The 16,389-nt window shown below is 46.2% G+C and overlaps 1 protein-coding gene across 1 annotated transcript in view; it reads right to left on the bottom strand.

Annotated features, from left to right (window-relative positions):
- The window catches only part of PLXNA4 (plexin A4), a 445,628-nt gene that overhangs the window by 379,500 nt on the left and 49,739 nt on the right, over positions 1 to 16,389 (bottom strand). Inside the window, exon 3 of the mRNA XM_075024595.1 lies at positions 15,713 to 15,895. Coding sequence (XP_074880696.1) covers positions 15,713 to 15,895 — 183 coding nt within the window. The remainder of the gene's footprint in view (positions 1 to 15,712; positions 15,896 to 16,389) is intronic.

The following is a 16,389-nucleotide window of genomic DNA, read 5'->3' as shown; positions in this document are numbered from 1 at the left end:
TCCATCAACCACCTGCTCCGCTTCATTCAGATCCTTCTAAGGAACTTGCTCCTTTCCACACTTTCCCCTTTCAGCGTCTGCCTGCTCCAGTTACTTCTGCCCTTCTGACTGCAAGTTCCTGGATAAAAGGACCTCCTGCAACTGGAATCGTACACCTAAGTACTTTTGCAAGTATCTTGATTGCATCTTTGCATGCCTAAATACCTCCTCTCTTCTTTAATCCATCCCATCCTGCTAACTTGAGTCTCCAAATGACACGGAAGTATGTTGGGCATTCCAAAATACATTGTTGAAGGGTGCCCCATCACATCAGGTGGTGCTGGTGCATGGCAATGCGATGCCCTGCCCACGTGCAGCAGCAGAATTCACCGGGATAATATCAGAGCCAGCCCCAGGATCGCTGCGACTGTCAGATATGTGATCCCAACGAGAGACCAGCCAGCTCATCCACTTGTAACTCTCTGAATTTGCTGGCAGCGCCCCCGGTCACTGCAGATGCCATAAATTCTGCAGGCTCCCTTTCCTTTTTAAACGAGCCTAAAGTTTTCCTCCTAAGCTTTTAGCAGTTCAGGGAGCATTCATAACAACATCAGAAAGAATCAATCACTTAGGGGTGCACACGTGCTGGGTCTGTCGGCAGCCCCTCTTGTCTCCTAAGCCACATGAGTTGATGTTGCAGCCCAGTGTTCCCACTCTCAAGCTATCTTCCAGACATCCTCTGCAACCTTTAGGTACATGGGCCACTGCCCGGCCAGGTAAAAGCATCCGGGCTTCATAGTAGACATCAGATAAATCACCTGCCTTAGACTCAAGAAAATACAGGACAGCACCAAGGACCAAAACAAAGGGTTCCATCTGAGCACGTTCATCAAATTCCAGCAGGAAAATCACGCATAAGATAACCCTGCACTGAGCTTTTCTATTATGATAATGTTGGAGCACCTCGCAACCACTAATTGTTCACGAGACCCCTGACAACGCAGGGAAACACCATTACTGTCATTTACAGACAGGGAACAGAGATACAGGGGGTGTTTACAAGTTGCCCTCAGCACCCTTTATTGTTAATGGAGAGAAAAAGACATATTTAGGACACAATTCATCTGCCCTATTTTAGGGCGATTTCAGTCTCCTGCAGGGTGAGATGAGTCCTAAAAGGTCTGACTTCTCTCGCTGGACTGGAAAGGGAGTTGACAATACCTCCTGTGGATGGACATATCTAAATTTAATGAGATGAATCCCCACCCTCCAAGAGGTGAGTCCATAAAAGTCAGAGGCAGAGCAGGAACTGAACTGGGGCTTCTTATGTTTTAGTCTCAGGCTTAGATCTTGGACATCCAAGATGAACAAGGCCAAAGAGCCATCCAGCAGGAACAAAATTGTGGAGGCTTGAAGGAAGCTACTTATGGGTAAGGAACAAAGGGGATGGAGGAGGGAAAACTGAACTGCCCTAAAGAGAAAGTCAAAAGGACAGACAGGCAAGGTAGCTGTTGGAAGAAAGGGGCCAGAGGACAGGACAGCAGAGGAAATGGGGTCATACGCTGTCCGTAAGATGCAGCAGATGTGAGGAAGATCCAGGAGCAACATAAACTGACTATCCCAGTGACTGGGATAGTGGGGAAAAAACCTCGCTAAGACACCATCATCCCCAGTCCAGACAGTGTTCAGGGAGGAACTCAGGCCTTTCCCAAACAACTTCTTCCCACTCCTCTCTTCATTTTAATAACTGCAGGAGAAATAGGGAGAGAGGACAGATGAGTCCAAGATCATCCAGAGAACACACAGGGAACATAACTGAGAGCAAGTCCTACCATAGCACCCTAGGCTGAAACCCTGAAACTGAACTTTCTGGGAATTCCACAGTAATTCCAAAACTTGCAGCTCTATGAAGAAAAAAAAAATAATATATATATAGAAGTAGGTTTAGAAACCAGGTGACAAGGCTGACCTGTGCATCCTGGGGCCATGCTTCCATCAGGGGAGTGAAAACCAACAAATAGTAGGTAGGCTTTCTGCAAGCAATTGAAGAGCAGTTAATGAAATCACCTGCCACTGACAGAATTGAGAAAACATAGAAAGTAAGTCACATCAGAGTCTGCCAGAGCATCCCTGGCACGGACAAGGGGCCTGATGGCTGGTGGATATTTATGCCAGTGATATCATCTTTCCTAGCGGGGCTTGCCTTCTGCAGCAAGAAGGGCAGCACTTCCATGGCAAAGTCAGTGTGAGCTTTAAGAGGAAAGTGCCTGAGATTTCCTTAACAGGGAAGAAAGCAGCACGGTGGTAGCCTGGGCTACATCACAGAGCAGGAGACGAGCAGGGGCTGCAAAGCATGATCGAGATGAAAATCCAGGGGAGGGAAAAAAAAACCAAAAACAAAAAACCAAACCATAATATCCATACTGATATCTTAAGCATTAGCAGATGGTAATGTAATGAGTTTGTGGTTATTCAGGTCCTGTTGACTGTTGCTCCATCGCAACCTGGGACTGCTCTGAGCTTTGCAGGACAGGTAGAGCTCAGATTCCCCCTAGCAGGTTCCCCTAAAGGTAAATCCTTTTTAGCACAGTGGGGCATATAACCCCTTGGTGGATGGTCCTGCATCTGCACATACATGCATTACACTGACAATTTTTTAAAGGCAGAACGCTGGAAGACTAATTGCAACAGGTCTTTTAATCTCTTGCCCTCTATCACTGCTTCACAGCACTACCAGTCCCCTAAAAAAAGTCAGATTCCCCTAAAAATGAGAGACTGGCTGAAAAATCATGAATTAACAATCAACGTTCAGCTTTAGCTCACTGTTATAGTTACTAACAATTAGTGTCAGGATGCATTTGGGACTTTCAGTATTTAGGTGTTACATTTACCTGCATTTCCCCAGCCCAAGCAGCCCCCTTCCCTTGAAATAAAAATATCGCAGTCATGTAGCCCAAAGCCATATTACATCTCTAAATGAACAGTTGTAATACACCAGGGTAGCCCCGCACTACACACCATCCTAAAATCTTCTCTTTTCCCACTATATTATGATAATTTATTTCACTACTGGGGCTCCCAGGTGAGTTCAATTCTCCAGCTTCCAAGCAGATAAAAATGCTAACCTGGCAAAAGAAGTTTAACAAAGAGCCTAAATGCAGCAGTCTCATAAGATCTTGCACCTCTCCGTATATTGCATGCTAAGATAGACGTGCAAGCAAAACAGAGAGATACAAATTTGGAAACATTTCCTTTCTCTCCATGAATAGTAAATTAGCTAAAAATTCAGAATTTAGATGGGATTTTGGGAATTAATTTACATCATCACATGGGGGAGAAGGGGCTTGAAAGCATCACAAGATTTTGACTTTTCCATCTCACAGTAGAAATACCTGTAAGAAGAGAGCTAATTAAACAAGGTGGGAAAAAAAAAGGAGAAAAGGGGAGGTGAGGAAGTCAAATAACCATAAGTGGTTGTTTCATAGACCATTAAACTTTCAGAGCTTTGGAGGTTTGTTCATTTTGTTGAAAAAAGGACAGAGAAGCAATCAGTTTTGATTTGGCACAGGTCTGGGTTTGGTTTTTTTATTTATTCTGTTTGTAAAATTTATTCTGTAAGAAAACAACACAATGAGTTATTCTCATTGTAAGAGGCAGACAAATATTCAAGTCTAACAGGATGCCAAGTTCCTATCACTTACCAACACAGAGATGCTGTCTGAAGGGCAGGAGAAATGCATTAGTGTGCATGACATGTTCTTATCACTCAGGTTAGCTATATCATCAATATGTTCCCTTAGACCCCAAGAAGATACATCGATTGTGTATGAAATTCAAGAGAAACCCACAGAAACTTGTAAGCAGTGGGGGAAAAATCAAAGTGCCTGTAGTGTGTGAAACCACATCCACCCCAGCAGATATCACAAGTCATAAACCCCCCCCCCCCCCCCGATAACCCAGCCTTAATCAGCCATATGACATACGAGGCAAACACGGGGAGATTTGCACAGTGCTGGTCACTATGTTTAATTAGATTTTATCAGAACGGTTCTGAAAAATTCATTTGACAAGGTCTCTGCCAGTCTCAGTGATAACCTTTTCCCTGACATCGCTGGAATTTATTGCCAGCCTTAGTTAAAAAAAAAAAAAAGTTCCAAGAAGTCAAAAGGAAAGATGACTCCAGACCACAGCCATGAGCATCCCAGCAGGGTGGGATACCAGCACGGCCGGCAGTAGAAACAGCGGTTTGCATTTCCAGGATGCCATAGATACAAGAGTGTGGTGGGGTCCTTTGCCAACGTACCACATCAGCTAGAAAAACAATAATCAGCAAAGCTTCCAAGACCCACCGAAGTCCCTTAGGAGTTCCTGTTTTGTTATCCAAAGTGACCCAGCCCTGTGAATCATCAGGAGAACATGTTCAGCATGACGGAGTGCAACCAGAGCTGAAACCCACAGATGACTGGCTCCCAATTTTCCTCTCTAGACTTTGCTTCTCTTGGCACCCCCAGGCTCCCAACCCGTCTCCCATTGGAGCCTGGGAGCGCTCGACTTGTTTCCAACACACACATCCAGGCTCACCGCACCAAGGGGGATCCCAGCTCGGAGGCACTGGCGCATACTTGATGTAATGCTGCTGATATAGAACAACTCTTACCAGGAGCCATCTTCCATGGGACATGTCCCTTTCACAGGACATGTCCGTTAACACAGTCCTGGTGTCTCTAGTCAAGTACGGATACCAACCCACCTAGCACATTTATTTCCTTTTGGGGTCTCGCATTGAAATACCACTCCAACCCAATGGCTTTTAATTTAGGAGGTGAATGATCAGCCTTGGGGTCATAGCTGGTGTAACACTGGCCAGTATGAAGAAAGCCAAGCAATGACAGTCAAGTTCATGAAAAAGGCATTATTGACATCAACCTAGATTTGACACCTTCAGGTTACAGTCAAATCTCGAAGGTTAGCGACTGCTATCACAGCTAGCAAGATCCTTTCTGGTCAGCCTGGGCACAGCATCCCAGGGGAACCTTGCTGGAGCCGCAGCTTTGATTAACTGTCCTGGTCCAGCCTTCAGTCCATATTTCTACCCCTCGCCCAGCAATGATAGCTTTTTGAATGTCAGAAAGGGCCAGGAACCTGCAGCTCTTTCATATGGTTTAGGAGAGGTGAAAGGCTACCGACAGGGTTTTGGAGGAAAAAAGGAAAAACAAACAAACAAAAAAACCCCAATCAGACAAGTGTCAGACCAAGCAGGAACAGATCCCTGAATCCTGTATAGCAACACACGTCTTCACTCCCGCAGACACCATATGGGTTGGGGTCTACAAAAACCAGCACAACTCTCTCACGCTTCCCCCCAAGCTTCACACACGAGTCCAACCACCAGCAATCGATCAAAGCTTGACTGCTCTCAAGCCAGGCTGCCACCAAGACGAAACACGAGAGAGATGATGAAGCGCAGCAAGCCAAAGTCATTAAACCAAAATGAAAGAAGCACCAGGGGAAGAGATCAAGTTGGAGAGGAATGGGGGGGGGGGGGGGTATTTTATTTCTGCTTTCCTTCTCTTGGCTTCAGAAACACCACCAGCAGCATTCACAAGGGGTGGACATGCAGATGACGTGAACCCATTAGGGGGTTTTAACAACCACCACTCTGATGCCAAGGGGCTGCCACATGCCGGGGAGTCTGGGTATGTGCAGGGAAGAGGTGGAGAAAGGCTCTTCAAATTAGCTCAAGCCCAAAGTCACTTATCCTAACGCAAGGAGGCACATTCCTTTTTGCCTTTTAATTAAGAGCTGGCTCATAAATCAAACCCCTTGTTCATACGCTCTGGGTGTCAGTTGAGGGGAAGGCTCTTTTTGAATAACCAAGGCCGCCTTACACAAGTTGCGGTCCCTTCTCCGACTCCAGCAGCACGGCTAATTACACTACTTTTGTTTGCTGTTATGAACCCACCCTGCCTTTGGCAGGCCAGGAATTGGGCCTCCCATCACCTCCAGAGATGCCCAGCTATGGGTCACAAACTGAGCAAAGCCTTCCCCCAGCTCAAACATCAGTGGTGGGGAGGAGAAAATTACTGTGAAACTAAGCATTTCCCTACATTTCCTCAGGGGTATCCACAACTTATTTCAAATTAAAGGGTTCCTAGAGGTGGGCTGGGGAAATTATTTAAGGCAAATTGTTTTCACAGAGCAATAGCCAGAGAACAAAGCCTGGAAGGCATGAGTTTAAACTTTTAAGCAACATGTGTTACATGCACACCCATATACGTATGCACATTTTAAAACACATTTCAAAATTCTCTGTCTGTGGCTATTGTTTTCAGCCACTCTGACCCTACCCTGTTGTCTCTGCACAGCAGTCATTTCTAGCACCTGGGAGATGAGCTAAAGGTGTCAGTCCAGACTGTAGCAAATAGTCCAGCTGAGATTCAACAAAGTCTTGGACAACTTAATGAGTGAACAGTGGGAACAAGCAGCTTCCATGCAACACATACCCTATAGGCACAACAGGATCCCGTGAAGGGCTTCGGAGAGAGCAGGGAACTGAATCTGGACCTTGTTGTCATGGTTTACACCTTCACCAGCACTCGGTTCCCATCCTCTGCACCCTTTCTGCTTCCTTCCTAAATACACGAGCTGTCAAACCATGATGTCTACATCAATGCCTATCTGCGGCCAAACCAGAGATCAGTCATCTGGCCAAAGGGAGGAGGAGGAGGTGAGACAGGCTGCAGAGGTGATTTTGGACACAGATACGGCTGCAGGATGGTGAGGGGGATAAGAGTGGAGGATGGTGAAAGGAAGAGATGGATGCACAGTGCCTTATCAGAGACTTGCTGTTCTTTCAACTGGCTCCCTGATAACATATGGAGCTTAATCAAATATGCAAATGATGTCCTATCTAGAGACAAGGGAAATAGAGAAATAAACCCAGGGACCATGCATGAAAACAAGCCGATAAAATGAGGGACTGAGTAGAAGGTTTCCTCTTTTTGATAAAATTATTTCAAAAGATTAAATTAAAGCAAAACTAATTAGGAGAACCGCACTTAAGCCGACTTCCCGTAAGAAGGGTCAGCAGGCAAGAGGCATTCAAATCAAAGGCAGATGCAAGAGGCACTTCAAGAGCTCCCTGAAAAGTCATTATCCCAGTCAAAAGAGAAGGGGATAGAGAGGAGGAAGGAATGACAAGAGTCATTTTGGCTGGGCATCTGTCCGGGCATTATATGGAGTGTATGGGAGTTAAATAACCTCTTTGTCACCCTGGAGAGCAGAAGTAGCAGGTGAAGACTAAAGCTGATCACCTAATGTCCCATGCAGAGCACTTCTCGGAGAACAGAGGGACAAACAGAAGTACCTAGACGGGGGGGACGAGGACATACCTGCTTTTCCTTGTATCCCAACCCTGCACTGTTTCCATCAACAGCACAACCATGCCAGCTACTGCAGCCTGAATACTCTCATCTTGCACAGAGCGACTGACACCATGCAGAAAATCACCGGCCGCGCCAAGGCAAGTGACAACCAGCATCACTGCAAACTGTCCCCTGGGAGGCTGCAGGTCCCATGGATTTCAGCAAGGTAACCTGCAGCAGGACAGTCTTCTCTGTCCCTTTGCATCTGCTTTTGTCACCAACATCCCCCTTGCCTGCACAGCATGCATCCTCAGCCCACGGGAGGGATATCCAGCTCAGCTGCTTTGGGACTGGAAGCCTGTCAAATTGAAGCTGCAGCTTCTTAGAGGAAGAGTTTGAAGAGATGATGGTACAACCTGCTGCCTTCCCTGCTGCAATGGGTCCGCTGGAGCCCATTGCTTCTCCTGGAGTCAGAAATAAAGAGGCACGGTGCAGCACCACTGATGCAGAATCTGGAGGGATTAAACAGTCATTTGCAAATCTCATTGCACGATCACAAGATCCCATCTCTGACAAGGCTCTGAGGCACTGTTAAACCAGAACGTCCAAAAAAAGAACAGCACTCAACGCATGTATGCAAGGCACCCAGCAAAAATACAACTCAGCCAAACCCTGCACACCAGCACGGAGATTGCTGAGTAGTCAGAAAGCAGAGAGGAGTACTTGAGGGAGAGACATGGAAAATTAATTGCTCTCTACCAAAAAAGCAGGCTCTAACTCTTGCTGGGAACAGCAACCTTCCTAGCAGAAAAAAAAAGGGAGTTTTCCTACTGCAGTTAGATACTGCAGCCAGCTAACTGCAGTGTGCTACACTGACAAGTTGTAGCTGGAAGTCCCAAAGCGATGGAAATGAGGGGTATGAGAGGCTGAGCACCCGCCTGCAGTGACAGAGCAATTAGTGGGTACTTTAAGTATTTAAAACAAGTGTCAGCTGCACCAGTTCAGCAGCAAAGCCTGGATACAGGCCCTCTGATGGGGTTTAGGGCCCGGGGTTTTGCAGCAGAGGATAGATTGTGGGGTAACCCAGGCTGGAAGGGACATCAGGAGGTCTTTACTCCAACCTCCTGTTCAAAGCAGGGTCAGCTGTGAGATCAGACCAGATAGTTTTGTCCATTCAGACCTTGAAAATCTCCAGGGATGGAAACCGCACAACCTCTATGGGCAACCTGCTTCAATGCTTGCCTGTCCTCATGGGAAAAAGCTTTTCCTTCTATCCAGCTGGAAGTGCCTTCATGTCAGCTTATGCCTGCTGTCTCACATCCTCCCACCACTCACCAGTGTGAAGAGCCTGTCTCCACCTTCTCAATAACCCCCTTGCTGCTGTTAGGTCCCTCCAAGTTTTCTTTTCCTTAGCTTGAATAATTTTCTCATCCTCTCCTCTCAGGGCAGGTTCTCCAGCTCCTGGCCAAGCTCTTCACCCTCTCCTGAACTTGCTCTGGTTGACCAACATCTTTTTTTGTACTGAGGGGCCTAAAACTGGTCACAGTACCTAGATATGGTCTAGCAATCGAGTTCAAGCTGATCACCTTCCCCTCAATCTACTAGCAGTGACCCCATTTGTACAGCTGAGGATGTCGTTGGCCTCTTTTGCTGCACAGGCACACTGATGGCTCATGCGCAACTTACTGTCTGCCAGGATCCCCAGCTCCTTTTCAGGAGAGCTGCTTCCCAGCCAGGCAGTCCTCAGCCTGGATCGTTGCAAGAGGCCACTTTTTTCCAGGTGCAAGACTTCACACTTCTTAAATGAGTTCCTGTCAACCCCATTGCTCCACACTGTCTAGGTCCTTCTGGACAACAGTCTTGCTCTTCAGCCAAATCCTCCCAACAGACTGCAGCTCTGGGATGAACAGACGCACAAGGGAACCTGCTTCCCACCTAATTTGACCTCTAGCCGGTGAAAGGTGAAGTGCAACAGAAAGATGCCCAGCCACCCACAAGACTTCAGAGCAGCAGGGGAAGAGAGAAAGCACAGAACAGCAGCCTACGACCGGGATGCACAAGTTCTGCATCTTTGATTTCACCCATGGAGATAGGATCTGATCACCCAACACTTTTAGGTCATGTTGGACTCCAGTATTGCCAGCCAATGAGCTTTACATGGCCCAGTACAAATGGGTGTCACTGCCCAACGTCCACACAGATTCCCACCACCACCCCTTTCAGGGCTGCCTGCTCGTACACCCAACATGAGCATCAAGTGCCAAGTACACCACAGCCACCAAAATCACAGCTTTCCGAATGCTACAGCCAGAAAACCGAACTACTCTTCAGACATCTAAGCTGGCAACAACTTCTCAAAGAGGGACTGTATATCAATGTAGGACACAGACAACTGCAGCCTTCACAGACGTCAAATACAGATGGGAAGCGGTATCGCTCCATCAAAAGTGAGTGAAGCACTTGGACTCCTGCTGATTTAGGAAGCTGTGAGCAGAGACCAGGGCGAACAAACCCCTCTTGCAGAAACCAGCTTCCCAGCAGGAGCCAGACCCTCTACAGCATGTTTTCAGAGCAGTCAAGTCCACTTGCCAAACAGGTGGGGAAAAAATACAATCTTAAAAAACCCTGACTCTTTCAAAGCAGCAGAGGGAAGGAGAAGGAAGCTGAGTTTCCCTGCTGACATTTGCACAGAGCTGTCAGCAGCAGAATACCCTCCAGGGAATATCAAAACTGAGCAGGGTTTCTTGTCTTGTGTGTATTCAGAAACCCTCTCGCCTGGAGAGACAGTGAGGATCTCTGTCTTTGCCTGCAGTTATCCTGAGACTGCAAACCTGTGCATGGCAAAGCCAGGGCTCTCTCATTAGCTCTAGCTCCTTGGATGGGAGGTTAGGTATCGGAGGAGAAAAGGAAGACACTCCTCTCCATGTGGGTACATTGCAGTACCACCAACCCTCTCAGACCTCTGCCACCTGTGGGTCTCTGCCCATCTCTTGCAGTCTTTTACCTTGCTCAAATTTTTTTTTTTTTTTTTTTTTTCATGAAAAGCTCCATTTTATTCCTCTGTTGCCCACTCACGGCACTTGAGAGCAAACCAGCTTTGTAGAAGGACCTGACGTGCTGCCAGTCCCACCAGGATTCAGCTCCTCTCTCCTGCCAAACAGAAGGAACCCTGCTCTGGGACGGGATCTCACCCCACACGCGAGGGGGCAACGACTGTAGCAAGAGGACCCATCGGCGCAATCAGCGACGATAACGGGGCTGCAGGTTTGGGCGTCCTTCAGGGTTACCTTCCCGAAGCAGCCCCGACGCTACTGTAGACCAAGGTGCATCTTCTCCAAGCCGCAGGCTGACTCTTTCAATCGCTGTCAGTGATTCCCACCCCCTCTCCCGAGGCAGGCGAGCTGTAAACAGCGCTGTAGCATCCAACCGGGCGAGCTGTCAGCCGGCTGATGGGACATGGGAGCCACAGCTCCGCGGCCAGAAACCAGCAGGAGCTCGGACTCGCGTGTACTTTCCAATCCAATTATCTAACCAAGAAAGCCAGCCTTCCCCAACGCAACGGTGAGATGGGCCAAAATGAGAATTGTAAATCCAAGCTCTCAGATCTAAAAAAATCTCCCCGTGGTGTTTTGTCTCTGGTTCCAAAGAAAGCAGGGTCTCAAGGGTTCAGGATAATCCAGAGGGTGGTTCATGAAACTGGTCGATACGGAGAATTTTTCTACTAAATAGAGGTGATACCTAGTGGGAAGTGCTGGCCAGTTTTCAGAGCTGTCTGATCTAAATGAAAACCTTTACCCCAAATGGCAGTCCAAACCGAAAAAGCCCTTCAAAGACCTCAAACTGATGGGATTTTATGAAAAATGAAATACAGGCCACAGAGTGAAAGAATTGAGTTTTAAGCCAAATTTCTTTCTCTGCAAGGAATTTAGCATAGAAAAGGCTTTGAATGAAATATTCTGATGGAATAAAAAAAAATATTTCTTATGGGGAAGTTTCAAATAAATGTAAATTACTACTACTCCGTTTTCAAATAAACATTTCAAAATGGACAAAGAGCTTTGTTTGGTTAGAAGTGCAATTCCTAGGGCTGCTCCCAGGTTGACATCTGCAAACTCAAATCACCCTTTATACCTGCATCTACACACAGAACAATTGCAGGTAAGTTGTATTTCTTTGACTGGAAACTATCTGCACAAAAGCAATGACCCATAAATTAAATGCCTAGGGAAGGAATACAAGGAATACTGAATACTGCTACGCTCCCTTAGTGATGACAGGTATTAGTGGCACATAATTTGGCCAGACACGCTAGAAAAAAAATCCAAAACAAGCATACTAAACCGTGCAAAGCATCTCCATGGGTACATCTCTAGCCTTCTCCTGCCACCAGAATGAAGAGCTAAGCGTGTAATGAGAAAGTGTGCGAAGGAAAAAAAAAAAAGCCAGCGGATTTCAGCACCTGGCTGTTTTACAGCAAAGTGGTTTGTAGCAAGCCCATACCCCAGAATAACTCCCTTTCCTGATGGTTTACTGTTTGTAGCGAGACAAAACAGACATTTGTTAAACTCAAGTGAGGCTTTCCTATCTCCTGAAAACAATCACTAAAAATTCATGGGGGTGCTGCTTGACTTTCAGCCGCAGGTTTTGTTTGAAGCGCTTCCCGATGTACGAGGGAGCTCGCTCTGCCAACGAAGCCCACCAGGCACCCTGGAGTATACTAAAGCTGCGGCAACGCTTCCCAACGCCGTACGGAAGGACAGGGAACACCACGGGCCAGCCAGCACAGGAGGTAATTACAGACACTGGGATCTGACCAAAGCACTGCAAGATGAAGTATTCTCATTAAAAAGTACCGCAGGATCTTTAATGCGCACAAGTGGTCCGGAGCTGGTTTTCCATCCCATCCAATTTGTCTAGTTTAGCTGTTTGATATGATCACACACCTCACAACCTTTAGGGCATTAATTTTCTCCAGCGCTACTTTGAGCAAGCGAAATATTTCCTGCCCTTTGCAGGAGAGAAAATGAGGTACGGAGACACACCAGAAGTTTCTGGTAGAGCAAAGAACTGAACGCCGCTGTCTCCCAACCCACTCATCCCTGGGCCACCCTTCTCCATCCCCCACGGCGCCATCAGCACCCATCAGACCTGTAATCCAAGGGCACTGGTTCCTATACGTGAGATTCGGACAGGCTCTGCATTTTCATCCTATTTATATTTTCATTCTGCAGGGCCAGGCTGTGCTGTGGACAAGCCAGCAGAACTGGAGGGCATATTTCTACAGCACATTATTCAGTGCCTTCCCGTTGGTCTGCACATGGAGCTATGTGAATGAGCGAAGGTTGCAAAATGTATTTTGCCTGGGGCATTGAAATAGCTGGGGCCAACCCTGTCATTCTGTTTCACTCACTCTTTTCCTACCCTATCTCTGTCTTGGTTTTTCCTTTTGTTTCTGTCTTTGTTGTCTTGGTTACATGGGCAGATTCCTGATATGCTGCTAGTTTTCATTTTTAATGATATGTTCCTGTAAAGCACAATATTTTACTTCAGTTGTGTGTGCCACCGGATAAATTCCTTTGACATATGTGACATTTGTATATCAACTAACAGATAGTGCTTTATGACTGTGGGTATTTTGCAGAGTATTCACGGATTGCATACACGAAAATCTGATATGCAGTCTGCCACTTTCATATAAAAATAAACACATGGAGAAAAAAACTGAAAGTACAGGAAAAATAAGGAAAGTTTCTCCAAAACCATCTTGTAATTACTTGCAGCAAGTTGTCCAACAACTGAGTAGATCCTGCTATCTTGAAGATAATCTCCTAATTCCTCTCTTCATGCTATCCAAAATACTTCACTGTAGCTTGACCAAGTAGCTGCACTGCACCAGGAGAAACAGCAGTACGTACCATGCATGGGAGGACCCAGCAAGCAGAAGAAAAAAAAAGAAAAAAAGACAGCTCCTGGGCTTTGTCCACTGGTACATGGAGTTTCATCTAATCCTACAAAGGTTATTCCAATTCACCCATAGGCATTTTTTTTTTAAACATAAATCAAACTTCATGCTAACATAATGGATTATGCTGGAGTCGTAATACCAATGCAGTGCTTCCTATTCAAAAAGCACCTGACTGATGAGCCAAGACAGAAAACAAAGCTTCAGAAGGCCCACGAAGTCTTGGCAGGGGCCAAGGAATGTCAAGTGAAAATCCTGAGTGCCAACCTGGCCTTGTGTGGCACCCAGAGGGGAAAAGAGGCTGGTGTCCTGGGCTCGGATACCCTCAGGAGCCTTGGAGGAAGGCAGTGTGTGGAGGAGAGTCAGGGATTGCAGAAGTCACAGCAAGGATGGGGCTGAACCTACAGGAACTGAAAGTTTCCAGGAGCTTGGATCAACTGGCCCAAAACAACCACACTTGTTCAGGGGAGCCCCATTTTTCTTTGCATTCTGCCTCCCCGGTGGAGACTTATTCAGCCGAGGAAGATCTCAGCCCGAGACTCCAGCTTTGCTCTGACACACGGACCCAATGCAGTAACTACCGCAGGCAGAATATTCAGCACATTAGGAAAAAGGGAATAAAATGAAGCTTTCTCAAATTACATCAGCCAGTTCAGCTCCCTTCTTCTCATTCTTTACCCTATAAGGCTGTCCCCGCTCTCTACCACACTCCGTAAGACACCAAAAGCTTTCTCTCCTACTTTCCCCTATTAAAAGGAATCAGATCTTGGATTCTGCAATGTGACCTGTAAAGGCAAAGACAAAGCTGTGTCTGAGTTTGCTTCTCCTGAAGCCAAAAGAAAAACCAAAAGCTTGCGAGTGCAGGGAAGCAGCAGTCATTCTTAACTGCTTAGGTCTTTTGGATATTTACCATTCAGATCTCAGCTACCCCATTTTCCCCCCCCAAGAGACTGACTAGAGAACTAAACAGTTTATTATGATATCACAGATGACAGGGAAGAAAAACCTAATTAGTCAGGGGAGGAGATTATTTTTATTACAACTGTTTAAAAAACAATTTGGCTCCTTTTCCACATGCCTGAATAGACTGTTAAAAAAAAATAATAAAATTCTCTTTTCAAAGCCATCAGCAGCCTTTCCTCTGTTGAACAAAGCCAGAGACATTTGCCAGCGGGCAGGATCCTGTTCCCCTTGCAGACCTCCCTCAGCACAGGGGCAATGCCATCTGAATTTACAACCTTGATTTTCTTTTTAAGTGAAGAAACAGGTAGAGAAACAAAACCAAAGATTTCAGACCTTCCTCAAGCATCCATCAACAAATTACTCCCTTCCTCTTGTCTGCTCTCTCCATCCTATACACAAGCCATAGTGGGTCACCTTTTCATAGCACCTTCCTCTCCCCAACTTGGAAGTTTTTATTTGCAAAAGGAATTCAAAGAGGAATCAACACCCAACCTAACCCCCAAGGCTCTGCCCCACCTGCCTTCTCAGCTTCTCACCCACCTCCATTATTATGGCAAAGCCACAATCTCCTTGCACATACGATATTTAGCAACACTCCTGGGCTGAGCATTCAGACAAACATTGTCAGACTGGCACATCGGAGTTGGAACGGAGGCGGTGCCCGTCATTAGCATGAGAAGGTCACTTCTAAAAACTCTTCTTGCCTTGAGAAAACCACAGGTAGATGATTCCCAGCTTCCACCTCTCAAGCCTCTCTACTATTGCCTTACATGGCAAACTACAGAGCTACAGCCACGCAACAGGCATATTTTTAGTGAGAATGCACGGTGAGGAACGTAAATACACTCTTTATTGTATTTGGGTTTATGTGGAGTCAACCATAAACATAATGCTCATTATCGTTCAAGACACAGCTTGCTTTTGATGAAAACGCTCTTCCTTCAGTACAAGTACCCAGCCTGACCTAAACAGAGCAACCGCTAATCCCATGCTGGGCTCGTGGTCAAATCACAGTCCAGTCACATTGCTCTGAAGAAAGATCTCCAGAGCATGAATCCTGTTTCTTAACAAACTTCAGCTGCAGTCAGTTTTTCTCCAGCATGCACAGATACCCTGTGATCAACTACTTAATTAGAGATGGTCTGAGCACAAAAAAATCTGTTGGATGCAAACTGCATGAAGTCCGTCTGTGGCTGGGTCTGTGGTTTGACTTCAGAAACATTCATTTGCTGATGAACAACAATTTGGAAGAAGGATTTTATCCTCTCTCACATCAGCTCTATCCCTCAAGGGTGAAACACAGTTTTTTTGCTAACCTAAACATTTCCTGTCCACAAAATAGGTGATGCACCTTAGGATAAGGACTGCGCTCACATTCAATGCAACACTGCAAATCTCCACAAGAACATGAAAATCCGAGTTAGAGAACCACAGTAGGTCTTACCTTCTTGAGCTTCCCACTCTTGGTGCCCACAAAAGCCAGGGAGTGGTTCTTGTAGACGTAGGCAATCACAGATGTCATTCTGTCTCCATCCTCGGTGAAAATGGGAAGCCCTCGCACCATGGATGATACTCCCAAGGGGGCATTCATATCCAGGCCACAGAAATTGTCATCAATTGTTAACAGCTATAAACAAAAAGAAACAGAGTGTAAAAAAAAATGAAGCTGCCACTTCTTTAGCCATTTGGGAATTATCCATCCAAGCAGGGACACCATTGCATAACATGCCTATAATTTATGCAGGCTGACAAATCAACGATGCTGGCAGGACTGGAGAAATACAGAGGTGGAAAAAATTTGTCCCAAGTTGCATGATGAGTTACAGAGAGAAGGAGAACTGGAAACTTGCTTCTCTTGAATGACAGCCCAGCAGGATACATTACTTTAAGCCTTTTTCCTACTGCTTTACCAGTCAGTTTCACCGGTCAAGACCTAGCAATCAAAGACAAAGTCTGCTGAAAATGTCTTAAACGTATCTAGTTCTGTCAAAAAAAAGCATGCACATCATTCCCACGGGATCCAGAATAAGAACCACTGAGCTAAATCTGCACTGGCAAATAAAATAGTCCCTGGCCTGCCCTCTGGCCCTGAGACCCAACAGTAAGGCTCACATCTATGAA

Source organism: Buteo buteo, chromosome 4 (assembly GCF_964188355.1).
Source record: "Buteo buteo chromosome 4, bButBut1.hap1.1, whole genome shotgun sequence".
Classification (NCBI taxonomy): Eukaryota; Metazoa; Chordata; class Aves; order Accipitriformes; family Accipitridae; genus Buteo; species Buteo buteo.
The sequence above is the reverse complement of the archived record's forward strand: the minus strand, read 5'-3'. Positions and strand labels throughout refer to the sequence as shown.